Raw genomic sequence first — 17973 nt, forward strand, 5'->3', positions numbered from 1 at the left:
ATATATATATATATATATATATATATATATATATATATATATATATAGATGTCTTCATGTATATATGGGGGAAAGGAGGAGTCATGACAACTTGGTGATTCATTGAGTTTATTAAGGCTGATAAGAAAGTCATTATAGGACAGTGGATGTTGAAGAAGATAAGGGAAGTTCTTAAGAAATTGGCAAATATGTTCAGAGTGAGCTCACTCAAGATAGATATGTCTACCAGTAGAAAGTTATATATACATACTTATATGCACACATATGTATATGTTTATTTAATTCTTCTTAGGCCCTAGTAAATGACCTTCTGTTTCCAAATACAGTGTAGTAAGCTCTGGTTTAATTAAATGTGCAAGAACATATAATTTTATGGTCTTCAATCCCAACCCAGGTCTGATTTTTTTTTCTTAAGAGGAAATTTTAATTTGGACATCATAACTTAGAATTTGGAGAAGGTTTTGCAAAGTTCATTTCTTACCCGTTTAGAAAGGTACACACAAATTCCTGCAGACCACAATGATAAAAGACAAAGGTATGAAGGTCCACATATAAGATCTGAACCTGTATTGTTGGGATAAAATTGACACCACTAAAGTTTTTGAATCCTGCAGTAGGAAAAGACCTAAACTATTCTTCAGTAAAGATGTATTGAATGGTTTTTCTCTTGTGTCCCCCAATCCTATCCAGGTTCCTTCCTCTTCTCACTTTTAAATAACCCCAGGTCTCTTATTTAAAGGAACTATTACAAACCGAGTCTCAGTTTCTCCCAGGAATTAAGCATGTGTTTAGTGCTCTCATTCTAGACCAGAAGGGAAATAGTCATAGGTCATCCACTCAATATATGCAATCAACATAAATTACATAGTACAATCAACATAAATACATAACAAATTTATGAATGTGTAAAAGTAACATGCAGTTTTTGCAACATATGAATGCATAACATTCATAGACCCAGCATGTGTTCTCTGAAACACTCTGTTATGAGTAGTTTTCAAAGTCCCTCAAAGGTAGAAATGCTGGATATTTTGCCAATTCATATATTCAAAGTTGAACACAGGGGTTTTTGAAATCCAGCAGTTATCTCACCTGTGTATGTAACACTGGGGCATTTGAATCTAAAGGCCCAGCTCCCAAATTCATTGGCTTGCAAATTCAACTACTGATTTGCATTGGTAGCAGATTGGATCGCATATTTATTTTTCACCTCAGTGAATAGCAGATTCAGTTTTATACAGTTATATTGCCAAGTATATGATTGTATTTAAGGCCCATCGATTTGTGCAGTTAGTCTTGTATTTCCATTTTGTTTCCAGTGTGTTGTTGACGAAATAAATATTTTGGTGTAATTAAAACATATTTTTAGGAGGGAAATAGAAGTTGAGGTTTGTTTTTGTTTTTTTTTTTAAATTCTAAAAATGTTCCTAAGAGAGCATTTGTATGCCAAATTGCATGGGAGCTCAATTTAAATTATGTCTATGTGTGAAGATGTAACTATGTGTAAGGGGCAGGAATGGCCTCTTTTCCATTTAGGGTACTTTGATTTTGTTCTTATAGCAAAGTAAAGTTGAGTATTTAAATTGTACTTGTGGCTCTTCATTAAGTGACATTAGTGTATTGAGGACCAAAAGACATTTTCAATTAAAACATCAGGTAGCAACCAGCTCAAAGATGTATCTGTTGCATTATCTTAATTCCAGACTTTGCCTGGAATGTTTTTATCCAGAGTTACAGAGCTATAAACAGTAACATTTAAATTTGTAGCTCCTCAAAGAACATCTTTATCCATAATATTTCACAATGGAATGTTTCATCTAGCAAAAAAAAGAGGGATTTCACATAATATAAAAATAAATCTGACAGCATTACAAATTTTCTAATTAGTAGTGATTTTTAAATACTATAATAAGGTCAAGTTAACTTTTTAAGGTAGCTTTTGTGTAATTGAAAAAAGAAAAAGACATAATTCAATGCATTGAGTATCAAAATAAAGCATCAAAAGTGGCATTCAAGGTGGCATAGTGGATTCAATTGCTGGGCCTAGAGGCAGGAAGACATGAGTTCAAATTTGACCCCAGACACTAGCTGTGTGAACCTGAACACATCACTTAACCCTGTTTGCCTCAGTTTTCTCATCTGTAAATTTGAGCCCGAGAAAGAAATGGCAAACCACTTCAGCATCTTTGCCAAGAAAATCCTAAATGGGGTCACAGTCTGTCGTGACTTAAAATGGTTGAACAACAACTAGCCCATTCTAGCTTGTGTAGCATGGGTAAATTTCTTAGAGTTATCAGTTGAAGAGAAATCTTTATGTGGTTTTTCCAAAATATTCCCTTTGTAAAACACCTTGAGACCTGATAACAATAAAATCTGAACTTAAAGCTTGCAGATTAAGATAAAAGAATTTGACTGAAGTTTTGTATTACTAGGCTATAAAATGTCCACTTGCTTTTCTGGCACTGATTGGTGTCAGGAGTGAGGTATTATTGCTTTCTGATAGTTTGTGTAAGTAGACTGAAAGATGATAGCGTAAACTTTGAGGGTCAGGTTTTCCATTTTCACAGAAGTTCTCTGTTGCTTAGAGGTTAATTTCTTTTTGGCCTTGGGTTTGAGGACATGCAATAATCATTTAACTTAGATGAATCAACATGTACAAAACAACTGGAAAATTTTTTAAATCTTTCTAATATTCCAAGACGTTAAAATTCTACCTTGTCAATAAAAACAAAGTAGGGACTTAATTTAAAATTGAGACCTACCAGGGAAAACAGCTATGTCCATTTCCAGGAAACATGAATTTAGAAATGAAAATGTAGCATGCTAACCAGATATTTGGCAAAGGAAAAAAAAATTTAAAGGATGAGACCTTACTTCCTTTACAGCAGATAAGGACTCATTTTTCCATTTCTCCTCTCTGTATTTACCACCACCACAAATGTCCCCCCAAGAGAACTGGAGTGAAGATTCTATGAGATAGCCTTAATTCTAAATTCTATTTCTGACTATAGTATGCAAAAGTGTTGATTATAACAAGTTCTTTATCTGTAAAGTATATCACAAAAGTCCTTCAAGGGAATATTAGCTTTAAAGTATGTAATAAGGGACTTGGTCTATTTTTTTTTAACCTCACAAGAAAATATTTGCATTTAATGATGCTCAATAACTGGCTAGGTCTTTTATACATGAATAAAAATATTGTTTCACTTTAAAATGATGGGTTTAATTTACAGCAATGTCCAGGTCTACACAACAGCACTTGCTTTTATAGTGATTTGTCCTGTTTTTCAATTGCGTTTCACACTGTACAGCATTGGCCATAGCTGCCAATATTGTTAATTGCATCACAGTTTACAAATCCATATATTTTGGTAATCAGCAAGTGTATTGGTGATAGAGTCTAGTAGTGTTCTAGACTGAATTATTATCATAGTCATAAGTCAAATCAGCCATTAGACTAGAGAATAAGATTTAGTTCATAGACACAGCTTAGATTTATTGTAGGTTGAATGTCAATATTGCAATGATTTTTTTTGAAAAAAAATGGAATTAGTTATTTATTCATAATAGAGGCCAAACTTTATGCTTAATATTCCATTGAGCAAGATGTGATAGCATATTATGAAAATCAAAGAATTCATAGAAATAATGTTATGTCTATGTGAGTATCTAAATCTCTTGGGCTCAGATAGTAAATTAAAGACCTTTCACTGGGGTCTAATCTTCAATTCTTGCTCTTTTTGTTTTAGACAAATTTGTAAAGAGTTCCAGGACCTTTTGAGCCAAGATAGATCACCACTTGGATCATCCAGACCTACTCCAATATTAGACCTCGATATCCAGAGACATTTAACACACTTCAGGTATGATCTTATTTTCTTTTCCATTGGAGTGACAATGTTGATGCAATTAGATATTCTACAGATGTCTTTCTACATTGTTAATTGCTTCTTACCAACCCATCAAATTGTCTTCTGCTATTGATGATAAAATTAGGTAATCTCATTTCACTAAATACTTTGTCTTTACCACTTGTTTATTGATATGGTGGCTACATTTTAAAAATCCCATTTGTCCAAGATCCAATTGGGAGCACAACTAATAAGATAATACATTTTATATGGAAAAGTGAAAATCACTCCATTCTAGACTAAGTATAGTGGATGATGATAATGTTTCTGAAAGTTAATGTAAAAATTTCAAAGAACATTTAGCACCTTTCTATTCATGTTCTCAGACCATTTAATAAACTTGTCTCCATTTTGCTGTTGTTGTCGCTATTGAGGAATGATGAAACAGAGGAGCACTCTGACTTCAGTTAAGCCACAGTCTATCAGGATTTTTAAGCCCCCAAGACTCCAACAATAACCTCATTGATGTCACCTAATGGTATGGCCACAAAAAACCATAATGCATTCATGCATCATGCATCAGAGGCAATGGATGTATCAAAGGGTATTGGGTAGGACACCAAAAAGAATTTCCTGGAAAATGGACCCTATAGGTCTTAATATGGTTTATTGGGAAAATTTTAATTTCTTTGGCATAAGATTCATATAGAAAAATAAAATAGAATTCTCTTTTTCTCCCCCACTTACCAATTTGAGTGAGTTCCAGTCTCATAGACAGTAGGTGATTTTTAATTCTCAAGGCAATTTCCAAGGTTAACAAACTTAATATTATAATGGTTCTTATCAACTGAAAAAAGAATTGCTCCATCAAGACATAAATCTTACAATTGTCTTTTGATAAAATTGTGGTGAAGGTTTGTAACACATTTTGTTAAGAAAGCTTTCCATTCTGCATAGTAACCTATGAAGTAGGTGAGCAATATATTCCATTTTGTAAAATGAGAAACACTAGGATTTAATTTCCCCATACCAGACTGTTATGCAAAGATGAAGCAATAAGTTAGAATCTTCCATAAGAGGCAATATTACTTAATGGAAAGAGCACCAGGCTTGGTTTCAGGAGACCTGAGTTCAAGCTCAGCTCTACCATTTACTAGCCCTGTGACCTACTATAATTTACTTACCTTCTTTGAGTTTCACTTTCCTCGTTTACAAAGTAGAGGTGATGGTGCTTTCACTAACTATCAGAGTTGTGAAGGAAGTTCTTTGTAGGTTTTAAAGTTCTACATAAACAAATTAGATCTATCATTATTATTACCATTTTCTGATGTGTCACATAGTTAATAGTGCTTTTTGTGATATTTATTAGATTATGAAATTTAGCCCTGGGGACTGAAATTAGTTTTTTAAATTCTGTCAAGAATTTAAGAAAAGATAAAAACACTGAATTATTGATAACTAATAAAATAAACACCAGTGACAATACTCATAAGATTATAGATTAAGAGCTTGAAAGAAGCTTAGAGATCAGATAGTCCAATTTCCACATTCCACAAAAAAGAAAACTGATACCCATAAAGGTTAAATATTTGCTGTAGGTAGTACACTTCTGATCAGAGGCAAAGCCAGGATTTGAACCCAGGGTCTCTGAGTATAAAGCTACTTCTGCCTCCATTGCATTGGTTTTGAGATAGCAGATGTAACCACAAATAGACGCTGACTAATATCCATTACCAGACTATATTTAGGTTAGTTGAAATTCAAGCTGGACATGCATTTTTCCTTCACATTCATGACAGACATTCTGCACAAATTATAATTGACACATTTCAGTTCAAAAGTGTACTGGAGGAATTTTGAAATTAAGTTGTGGAGTCATGCATACAACATGACTTTTCTGAGCATTGCAGAATTTGGAAGCCATGTGTCACATGTTTGTCCCTGCTGCTGCTAGCTGAAAGACTGAGTTCCTTCAATCATTTGTGCTATAATGCTATCAGTAGACAATGAGCAACATTTTGTAAGACTGAATTAGGGAGCTCTTGGAAAGAATAACTGATTAGTTAAACACAACAGTACCTTGTTCAGTATAGGCTTGTTCAGAACTGTTTCAAGAAATGGACATTTCATCCTTGTCCTTATGTATTATTTTATGTCTCCTGAAAAAATACTCTAATAAAGAGGCATATGGTATGGGGGATAGAGAGCTGGTCAAGTCCTGTCTTTGACACATTCTGGCCATGTGAACATGAGCAATTCAACTAACCTCAGCACCCCCGGGCAGCTCTCTAAGACTCTATGTGATGGAGCAGTACTAGGCTTCTTCTTTTTAATGGTTCAGTCTCCCTCTCTCACTCAGGAGGGAAGTGTTAATGAGCACCAGACCCCCTCTGATCCCTTTATGATGACCTGGGCCAGTTCCCCCCTTCTTAGGCTATGTGATCTCTTCTACCCTCCCCTACCTCCTTACCCCTAGTCCTCCTAGGGGCTCATTATATTAATGCCAGACTTAGTACCAAATATTCAATTGGCATAGTGCATTGCAGCTCAGAACTCTTAGCCTCAAGATATCTACCAATGTCAGTCTCCCTGGCAGCAGGAATTACAGATTTGGATCTTAGCTTTCTGGACTAATCTTCTTTAATAAAGGGAGTCTTCTCATCTGGGAGGCCTCTCTACCAATGAAATCACAAGTCAGGTCTCATTCTCCATTCCACCCCCAGTAGCTATGAAATTTCCAGTTGAACAAATATCTTTGTTTTAAGGAACATTTTTATGCTGTAAAAAATTTTAGTGCTGAAATTCTTTCTATTTTGGACAATAGTGTAAAAAAGAAATGTTTTGAGGCTCATATGTAGGTAATAATATAGGCAAAAAGGACAGTTAGATGATATAGTGAGTAGAGTGCCAGTCAGGAAGACTCAACTTCTTGAATTCAAGTCTGTCCTCAGCACTTACTGTCTATGTGACCCTGGTCAAGTCCCTTAACCCTATTTGTCTCAGTTTCCTCATCTGTAAAATGATCTGGTGAAGGAAATGGCAAAACACTCTAGGATCTTTACCAAGAAGAGCCCAAATCAGGTCACAGAGAATCAGACATTACTGAACAATAACATCACAATTAGATGATGCTGACCATCAATTTTTTTTTTTTTTGCTTTTTGGAGGGGAGCAAGGTAGGGCAATTGGGGCTAAGTGACTTGCCTAAGATCACATGGCTAGTTTTTGTGTCAAATGTCTGAGGCCGGATTTGAACTCAGGTCCTCCTGACTCCAGGGCCAGTTATTCACTGTGCCACCTAGCCACTCCCATCCATTTTTTTTTAATTTAAAAAAATTATTTATATTTATGAAACAAAATTTTTAATAAAATAAACTCATTAGAAAGAAAAACTCAAAAGAAAGAAAAAACATAGAAAGGAATGAGCAGTTTTTATCGTTGTGTCTCAGATCAATGATCTCAATAATAATATTTATCTCATTTTTCAGTTTTTTTCTCTGGATTTTCTTAGGATATAGGGAACAAAGAAGAATGGAAAGCTCAGCAGATAAAGATCTAAAACAAAATGAACCTGAGCTTGTCCTTCATTCAAGCAGTAGCTCCTCAGATGAACATTCTAGTAATGGCTTCTTCATTTTGATTGCTGAGGCCTAGAAGTACATGATAGAATTATAGATTTAGAGCTGGAAGGGTCCTTAGAGATCAAGTCCAACAGTCCCATCTTATAGATAAGTAAACTGAGGCTCAGAGAGGATATAACCTACCCAATATCACATAGATATTGACAGAGCCAGGATTTGAACCCAAGAGCAGATCACGTTCCACCATACCCCACTGTCTTCATTTGGATTTGTTTTGTTGCTCAATTGTTTTTCATTCATGTCCAACTCTTTATGACTCATTTGGGTTTTCTTGGTAAAAAATACTGGAGTAATTTGTCATTTCCTTCTCCAATTCATTTTAAAGATGAGGAAACTAAGGCAAACAGGGTTAAGCAATTTGTCAAAGGTTACATAGCTAGTAAAAGTCTGAAAGCAGATTTGAACTCAGGTTTTCCTTACTCCAGCCTAAGTGTTCTAGTCACCTAGCTACCCTAGATTTTTTCAACTCTGAGGGGCAAATATTTTGAATTAATCTAAAGAAGAAAGAATGTAGTAGTACAAGTGATATTGCAATGGGAATAGGGAAAAAAAGATAGGGAATGAATGGACCTGTGATTATATTGGGTAAAGGAAGTTCCAGATAAGGAAATATCTTCCAACCATAAATTGCAGATCAGTGATTAACGTGCATTGATACGTAATCATAGGATCATAGATATAAAGGTTGAAGGAACCTGAATGGACATTGGGTCTGGGTCCATGTCCAACCTCCTCATTGTACTGATGAGGAAAATGAGACTGAGAGAAGTTGTAAGTGACTTACCCAGATTACAGGCAGGACTTGTACCCAGGCTTTTCTGATTCCAAAGTTAGAACATTATTCACTATGGCATTCTGTTTCTCCAGTACTCTCTCTCTCTCTCTCTCTCTCTCTCTCTCTCTCTCTCACACACACACACACACACACACACACACACACACTCTGTCCCAGAAGTCTTAGTTCACTTTAAAGCTCTAACAACAAGAATTTATTAAACACTTGCTATCCATATCCAGGTACTATTCTACAGACACACACACACACACACACACACACACACACACATACACTCACACATTCATGCATGCACAACATACCCCAGATATATATTAATATACTAAGAGATGATATTTATATAATGTGATATTACAGAGGATAGGGATTGGACCTTCCAGAAGACAAAAGTCCCTCTACCTAAGCAGGTTGGCAGCTATTCTACAACTTATAATCTTAGAGAGTCACCAAGAAGTGACTTGGCCAGACAATAGGTGTCAGAACAGCACCTGAACCTTTGTCTTCCTTGGTCTGAAACTGACTCTCTATGCCCACTATGTCATACTGCTTCAGTGTAGGTGCAATATTAATTATTTTGATATAGTAGGTGACATTTAGATTGGACTTCATAGCATTTATATAGAGCTGCAATGTTTTTTAATCATTTGACACAAATTACCTCACTTGATCATCACAACGACACTGGGAAGCAGGGTCATATAACATCATAGACTTACAGTAGAAGGAATCTTATCAGTCATCTAGTCCAACTCATTTAGTCCCTCCCTCTTTTCATATCTAAGGACACTGGGGACCAGAGAATTGAAGTGACTTGCCCAGATTCAGACAGATCCAAGATTTGAATCCAGTTTCTCTTTCTCTGTATCTTGAGGTCTTTTCCACTGTACTAGGAATAAATATCATTATTCCAATTTTACAAATGAGGAAACCGAGATTTTATTTACCCAAAATCACGCAACTAGGCGGTGTAGGCAATAGAGCATTGGATCTGAAATTAGCAAGGCCTGAGTTTAAATTTGACCTTGACAATTATTAGCTGTGTGATTCTAGTTAAGTTACTTAACCTCTGTCTGCCTCAGTTTCCTCAACCAGAAAATAAGGATAATAATAGTACCTCTGTCACAGGGTTTTTGTGAGGCTCAAATAAAATAGTATTTGTAAAGCATTTAACACATAATAGGTGTTTAATAAATGCTTGTTTCCTTCTGTCACACCTTCCGTGAAATTAGCAAATGGCCTTCCAGTACAACCACCCAGATATTCTAATTCTGAGTTGAGGGTTTAGATCACTACACCCTGTGGTTTCACAGCTTAAGAAAGACTGGGTCTGACAAGCCACCAATATTACTTCCAGTCGGGCATGCCAATTGCCATCACAGGGTGCTAACAGAAATAACATGTATCACAGTGAACCCCTGATGATCCATAGATAACACAAAAAGCTGCTTATCTCAATCAAAATGACAAGAAACAGATATTCATTATTTATCATTTGCTCAGCATAGTCAAAAAAATACATATTGCTCTCCAAAATGCAGCAAATCACATCTACCCAAAAAGGAAAACTGACTAGATTGAAATATGCAGAAAATGTCACAGACTCTGAAATCTCAGAAACAACAGTACATATTAGATGGAGAGACTACTGGCACACCAAAACCAGAATGGACACACAGAGGGAACACACAACCTTTATTTTCTGGATTTAGCTTTTGAAAAGTCCATAAAATCATCACAATTATTCCACCACCACCCCCTCCGTTTTTTCTCCAGTCTCCTGCATAGGAGGTTACTGAGAAACTACATGGTGAAGAGGACAAAGTATTGAATTGGGATCCTGGAGTCTGGGTTTGAGTGATGACTTAGACCCTGGTTAGCTGTGTGACACTGAGCAGATGGCTTGATCTTCCTGAGCCTCAGTTTCCTCATCTGAAAAATGAGGATAATAATAGCATTCAATCTCACAGGATTGTTTTGAAGATCAAATAAGATGATATGGGTAAAGCACTTTGCAAACTTTTGAGTCCTATAAACATGTGACTCATCATTGTTATGACTTATATTCTCTCTCCTCTCTTTGAGGCACAGAAGAAGTAAAGTTAGGTAGAAGGCAGTGTGGCACAAAGAAAGTACATTGGCTCTGGAGTCAGGTGACCTGAGTTCAAATCCTTTCTCTGACACTAACTGTGATCTTTTGAAAGTCATCAAACTTCATTGGGCCTCAGTTTCCTCCTCTATAAAATGAATGAGTTAGACTCAGTGGTTTCTGAGGTTCCTTCCAAATATATGTTCAGGACTAGTTAGTAAGATGAGTTAGTCTTAAGAAAAGAGTTGGGAATTCTAAACTTAGTTTTAGATTTGACAGAAAGAATATTAAAACTGACTCATACAGTGTCCCAAAAAGTCTTAGTGCAGTATTAAGCCACTAGAGATTAAAACTATTTTTTAGTAGATGACTACTAAACTTTTACTTAAACTACTATTAAAACTACTTGTAGTGGAGCAAAACTACTTTTAAAACTAGTTTTAAGCTTCTAGAGATTAAAACTAGTTTTAAGCTTCTAGAGATTAAAACTACACTAATTTGGGGGTCATCTTTTATAGGACTTTAAGGCATGCTGCAAGGTAGGGCAAGCGAGGTGGTGCAGTGAATAGAGCACTGGGCTTGGAATCAGGAAGACTCCTCTTCATGGGTTCAAATCTGGCCTCAGATACTTACTAGCTGTATGACCTGGGGCAAGTCACTTAATCCTGTTTGCCTCAATTACTTATCTGTGAAATGAAGTAGAGAAGGAAATGTCAAACCATTCCAGTATCTGCCAAGAATACTCCCAAATGGGGTCCTGAAGAGTCAGATAGGACTGAAACAATTGAAAAACAACAATAAAAGGTTTGTGAAGCACTTTACATACATTAAACTGTTTATTTATCACAAACAATCCTAGAAGTTCCAGATTATAGGCAATATTATTCCCATTCGACAGGTGAGAAATGGAGGTTCAGGATTGATGAACAATTTGCCCAAGGTCACACTCAGTTAATGTCAGAGGTGGAAATTGTACCCAAGACTTCTGGGATCAAGGATCAACAGTGAATCTTCTATGCCAAGTTAATGCTAGAATAGACTAGGAGAAATTCATGAAGACATGCCTTTCCTTCTTTGCTTTAGGTGGAATAGCTATGCTCTGTAGCCTTTCTGCGCTTACAGTCCCAGATCTGTACAACTTCTGGTGCTTAATGGGTGAGGAGTAAAGGAAAGAGTGAAATGATGTGCTCAGTTCCTCTTTGTAAGAAGGTTATTGGTTCTATACTTTCATCATCTAGAAGGGGAAAAGACTTCCTTTAAACTAACTCATCATTCAGAACTAGGGAATACTCACTATCCCCAAATAGCTTGACCAGCTGTGGAACAAGGAAGTTGTATCTACCATTCCCACCTAAAAGTTGTACCTTTCTAAGAAACTTGCTGTGGGCTCTAAGTGAACTCCCTCACTTTTTTAGAATACTTTGTACCTTCCTTATATATTTCTCACTCTCTCATTTGTATTTTAGTTATTTGTATGCAAGTATTATCTCCTTTATTAACTTGTAACTCTATCAGAGTTAGAGATGGTGTCTTCATTCTATCTGAAAGGCAGCTTGGCTAGTAAATAGACAGATTGATTGAAAGTCAGGAAGATCTAAGTTAAAGTCCTGCCTCTGATTCATGCTGGCAGTGACCCTGGACAACTCATTTAACTTCTCAGAGCTCCAAGCAGCTCTCTCAAAATGTAGAAAAGCTGCCTTGATAGAGGTTGTTAACCCACCTGGGATTTCCTTATACCATTGAAATCATAGCTCTAGTCCCAATCCCTCTCTCTAATGCCCATGGGTCATATTGAATACAGGATTGGATTTAAAGTAGGAAGACAGTGGCTCAAATCTTGATCACTGACATGTACTAGCTGTGAGACTAAGGACCAGACACATCAATCAATCAATCAACAAGTCTTTGTTAAACACCTACTATGTGCTAGGCACTCTGCATACAAGTGTGAAAATAAAGAAATAATACCTGCCCCCAATGAGCTTATTTCGAAATGAGGAAGATAGTAAGTATGTATGAAATATGTAAGGCATAAATAGAAAGTTAATAAATACAAAATAGCTTGGGTGCAACAGCACTAGGATTTGGAGAGATCAGAAAAAGCTTCATGCTCCCAGGAAATTCTCTTAAGACTCTAAGTTAAAGACCAGCTGCTTCTTAGCTTCAGTGAAGAGGATTTCTACACTTGTAAGGTCCCTTTGTGGATGAAATCACAGATCTAAATAAACACCTCACCTTTCCACACTCTCCCCAAAAAACCCTCCAGTGCTTGCTTACCCTAGTGCCTTGCACAGAGTGAATGCTTGATAAATATTTACTGAATGAATGAACAAACAATGAAAGCTCCTTGAGAACACTAACTGTTTGTATCCCTAGCATCCAACATTTTCCTGGTACATAGTAGTTACTTAAATACTTATTGGTTGATTGTTTCATTGATTGAATAAGGAAGAATCCCTATCACCATTCCTGGGAGTCCCTTTTAGGGTGATATAATCAGAAGACTATAGTGGCAGAAGGAATGGCATCTTTACAATGGCCCAATGCCCCCAAAACAGAAATAGGCTAGTGGCTTAGTACCCTTATTAACTGCTTTCTAGGTTCTAACTCAGGTCTTAACCATATTGAATGATAAAACTATGTCAGTATTGCATTAGACAGGGCATCAACAGATTCTAGCCTACCCTTAGAAACATGCTGAGAAGGGATCCAGAGACTTCACCAGATTGTCAAGGGGATCTGTGATGAAAAAAAAGTCAAGAACCCCTTACTCTAAGATAATAAGTTAAGGATGAGTTGATGAGTTATACTGGCAGGGGGAGTTTCCACATCAGGGGTGTCCTATATAATCCTAGACCCTCAAAATAAAATAGACCTGGACTTTGAGAAAGAAAAATAAATTATTAAATGTTATGAAAATCTCCCTAACTTAGGTCTCATGAAAAAACTTTTTTCTTGTTTAAAAAAAAGGCCTAAAAGTTATTTTTCTACCCAAATAGAAAAATAAGATGATTTCCCACCCCCAAAATGAAGTAAAAAATATGACTGTTGTTAGTCAGGCTTATAGCCAATGGCCATCTGATAAAGGAATAAGGGGAAAAAACCCTACCTTTAAATGACATTTTAACACTATCAAAGAATATGATGAGAAAGAATGCATGTAGTAAGTCAAGAATACTGAGTGGCTATTATATTTGTGAGATGCAGCAGGGGCTGGGGAAAATACAACAGAAATAAAATATCCCCTCAGTGTAACCCCCATTTATTGGTTTTGATTTGTGTGGTCAGCCATCAAGAGTCTCTTTCAACTCAAAAGACCTAAACCTGATGGCAGCTTTACCCAATTTCAGGCTGCAAATCTAAACCTGTAAATTGTTGCCATACTTCACACCTTGTTATAACTAGACATATGACATTTTTATTTTATGAAATGTATAAAGTGGGCACAGAGTTGGCTAATAATTCTTTTACATAATTTTCATGTTTCCTCCACCTCCACGAGTAAAATTACTTAGAGGGGCAGTTTAGTAAAGAGGGAAAAATACTACCTGGAAGTCTGGAAAGCCAGGCCTAATCACTCTATAAACACTTATTAGGTGCCTATTATGGACCAGATTCTGTGCTAGATTTTGGGGACATAACAAAAATTAAATTATCCCACCCTCAAGGAGCCTATATCATATCAGGGAAAATATTGTGAATTAGGGGAAATAGCATTGGCTCTTGAATCAAAGACCTGAATTCATATCCCAGTTCTACCCTTTCATCTCTCTGAACCTCAATTTTTCCATCTGTAAAATAAGTAGGTTGGAGTAGACAGTCTCTAGAAGTGATTAAACTCTCCTATTTCTTCATTTACTAAAGAATTTTGAAGGTGTCTCTGATGTGTTTCTTGCTTTTGGGACTTATTTTCATTTTAAGGAGACAAAACCTTCTAAAACCAGAAACATCTGAGCAGAGATATTCAGGGGTGGACAACTTGTGGTTTTGAGGCCACATTGCAGCTCTCTAGGTCCTCAAGTGTGGCCATTTGAGTTCAAACTTCACAGAACAAATCCTTTTATTAAGTTTATTATTTGTTTATTATTATTATCATCATTATTTATTCTGGAAAGTTTGTATTCAGTCAAAGGGCTGTGCTGTGTTGCAAAGGGCTGCAAGTGACCTGGAGGCCACAGGTTCCCCACCCCTGTCACCTAGATTATCATATTGAAAATACAGGGCTTTCTTTTTTCAATTGCATTTGGGCACTCTGCAAGTATCAACAAGGATAGCAATTTTCCTGCACTGTTCCTGCTGCTGAAGGAAGTAATCAACACAATCATCTTCGTCATAGTGGCTGTCAGCATCATCTAGCAATCATATAGTGATGTAAGGTTTACAATTTATATAAATTATCTGACAAATTGCTCACCACTCCCCTCAAAATGAGGAAGGACTTCTTTCCATTATGTGTGAAATAAACATTAAAATTAAGCCTATAAAGTAGAAAAGAAAAGAAGATACAGTTCTTTAATTCAAATGACAAACATTTATTAGACATAGAGATAGGAACCTGACCTGTGATTTCGTTGACATAGGGAACTTCCACATGAAGAAACTGTCTTTCTCAAAGCAAGTTGACATCTATTCTGAATTTTTAGTCTTAGAGTGATGCCTTTATCAATCAATTTGTTTGTATTTTTGTATTTATGAAAATACAGAGATGAAAAATGACAGCTCTCAGGTAGTTTAAAATCTACTGGGATAATAAGACGTATTTAAAAATAAGAATAATATAAGGCAGAATGTGAAAATTGTAAAGGGGAAAGAGTTCTAGGCAAAGTTTGATAGGAAATATGAGAATGACAAGATTACCTTCAGCTGCAAGGAACATGGAAAGTTTCAAGGAGGTACTAGAACTATAAGGAACAGAATAATTTCAAGAGGTGAAAATGTGGGTTGAATCTGTGCTAGTCAAATGCACAGAGATGGTAGAAGACAAAATGAGATCAGAGAAGAGCTAGTAGTCTATTTTCACTGAAACAGAGAGAACATGAAGGGAAACAGAATGAAATAAAAGCAGAAGGCAAATCAAGACAGATTTTGGAAGTCCTTGAAGGCCAGGTTGAGGAATTTTCATTTGATACTGTAGGCAATGGACAGCTGATAAAAGTTTTTGAGTAGGTTGGTAATCCAGTGACACCTAGGGATTAGGAAGATTGCTTTATTAGCTCTGTCATAAATGAATCAGAGAGGTGAACATCTGGAAGCAGGAAGGTCAGTGAAGAAACTATTGTTATAGTCTAGGTAAATGGTGATGTAGAACTATTGTTAGTGGTCTAAGCAGAGAGCAGGAGATAACTACAAGCCATACAGTTATTCCTTCCACATTACAGGGTGAGAGAGCAGTGCCCCCACCATCTGGAAAATCCACATAAAATATTTGGGTCCTTCCTTCGTACCTGAGAAGTCTGAATTTTTTCTTTTTTCTTTTATTACTGTACCTTATTGTAAAATCTGGGTTAAGCATTTCATCATAGGCTCTATGTTATCTACTGGCCTTTATGTGTCATCTTTTTTTTTTATTTGTTTGTTTACTTTTAGTTTACAGGATTCAATTCCACAATTCCTTGAGTTTCACATTTTCTCCCCCTCCCTCCCCTCCCCACCATAGGATCTGTAAATACTTTCACATTATACATTAGTCAGGTTATAAAAATGGATTGTATCAGCTGGAATGAAAAATGGTAAAGAGGACATAAAACCAAACAATAAAAGGAAAAAGATTAGGTATTTTGCTTCCATCTTGATATAAACTCAGTTCTTTCTAGTTCTTTCTCTGCATGCACACATTTCTCTCCATCGTGAGTCTTTTGGGATTGACTTATATCACTGTATTACTGAGAAGAGTCCAGTCTATCAAAGCTGGTCATCAAACATGCGTTGTGTCTATAATTGTGTACAAGTTTCTCCTGGTTCTACTCTTCTCACTCAGCATCAGTTCATATAAGCCTCTCCAGGTAAATATGAAGTCCATCTGCTCCTCATTTCTTATAGCACAATAATATTCCATAACATGCATATACCACAGTTTGTTCAGCCATTCCCCAATTGATGGGCACACCCTTAATTTCCAATTCTTTGCCACCACAAAAAGAGCTACTATAAACATTTTTGTACATATGGGTCTTCCTCCCACTTCTATGATCTCTTTGGGATATAACCCTAGGAGTGGTATTGCTGGGTCAAAGGATATGAAAGTATTTATAGCCCTTTGGGCATAATTCCAGATTGCTCTCCAGAAAGGCTGGATCAGTTCACAACTCCACCAGCAATGCATTAGTGTTCCAATTTGCCCACATCCTCTCCAGCATTTGTCATTTTCCTGTTTTGTCATCTTAGCCAATCTGACTGGTGAGATGTGGTACCTCGGAGTTGTTTTGATTTGCATTTCTCTAATCAATACTGATTTAGAGCATTTCTTCATGTGCTTATAGATATCTTTAATTTCTTTCTCTGAAAATTGCCTGTTCGTATCCTTTGACCATTTATCCATTGGGGAATGACTTGTATTCTTATAAATTTGACTCAATTCTCTGTATATTTTAGAGAGGAGTCCTTTGTCAGAGACATAGGTTGTAAAGATTCTTTCCCAATTTCCCACCTCCCTCTTAATCTTGGTTACATTGGCTTTGTTTGTACAGAAGCTTTTCAATTTCATGTAGTCAAAATTATCCATTTTACATTTTATAATGTTCTCTAATTCTTGTTTAGTCATAAAGTCTCTCCCTCTCCACAAATCTGACAGATAAACTATTCCTTGTGTTCTGAGACTGCTTACAGTATCAACCTTTGTACCTAGATCATGCACCCATTTAGATTTGATTTGGTATGTGGTGTTAGATAATGGTCTATGCCCAGTTTCTGCCATGCTATATTCCAGTTTTCCCAGCAGTTTTTGTCAAATAGTGAGTTCTTACCCCCAAAAACTAGTGTCTTGGGGTTTATCAAACAATAGATTACTATAGTCGTTAACTTCTGAATCTCATGTGCCTAATCTATTCCATTGGTCCACTCCTCTATTCCTCAGCCAGTAACCAAGTAGTTTTGATGACTGCTGCTTTATAATACAGATTGAAATCTGGTATAGCTAGGTATAAAATTCACTAGCATTTCTTTTCATTAATTCCCTTGATATTCTGGACAGTTTATTCTTCCAAATGAATTTTGTGACTATTTTTTCTATCTCTATAAAGTAGTTTTTTGGTAAATTAATTGGTATGGCACTAAATATATAATTTGATTTAGGTAAAATTGTCATTTTATTATATTAGCTCAACCCAGCCATGAGCAATTGATATTTTTCCAATTAGTTAGATCTGACTTTATTTGTGTGAAAAGTGTTTTGTAGTTGTGGTCATATAGGTCCTGGATTTGTTTTGGCAGGTAGATTCCCAAATATTTTATAATGTTTACAGTAACTTTAAATGGGATTTCTCTTTCTATCTCTTGCTGTTGAATTTTATTGGAAATATATAGGAATGCCAAGGATTTATGTGGGCTTATTTTATATCCTGCAACTTTTCCAAATTTATTTACTGTCTCAAGTAGTTTTTT

At 36.0% G+C, this 17973-nt stretch overlaps 1 protein-coding gene across 1 annotated transcript in view; it reads left to right on the forward strand.

Annotated features, from left to right (window-relative positions):
- Positions 1 to 17973, forward strand: part of TFAP2D (transcription factor AP-2 delta) — a 90167-nt gene that overhangs the window by 53308 nt on the left and 18886 nt on the right. The window contains exon 7 of the mRNA XM_069070745.1: positions 3750 to 3863. Coding sequence (XP_068926846.1) covers positions 3750 to 3863 — 114 coding nt within the window. The remainder of the gene's footprint in view (positions 1 to 3749; positions 3864 to 17973) is intronic.

The sequence above is a fragment of the Petaurus breviceps genome, unplaced genomic scaffold, assembly GCF_028583685.1.
Source record: "Petaurus breviceps papuanus isolate PSGF00001 unplaced genomic scaffold, PetGlider_PUasm1.0 90822, whole genome shotgun sequence".
NCBI lineage: Eukaryota > Metazoa > Chordata > Mammalia > Diprotodontia > Petauridae > Petaurus > Petaurus breviceps.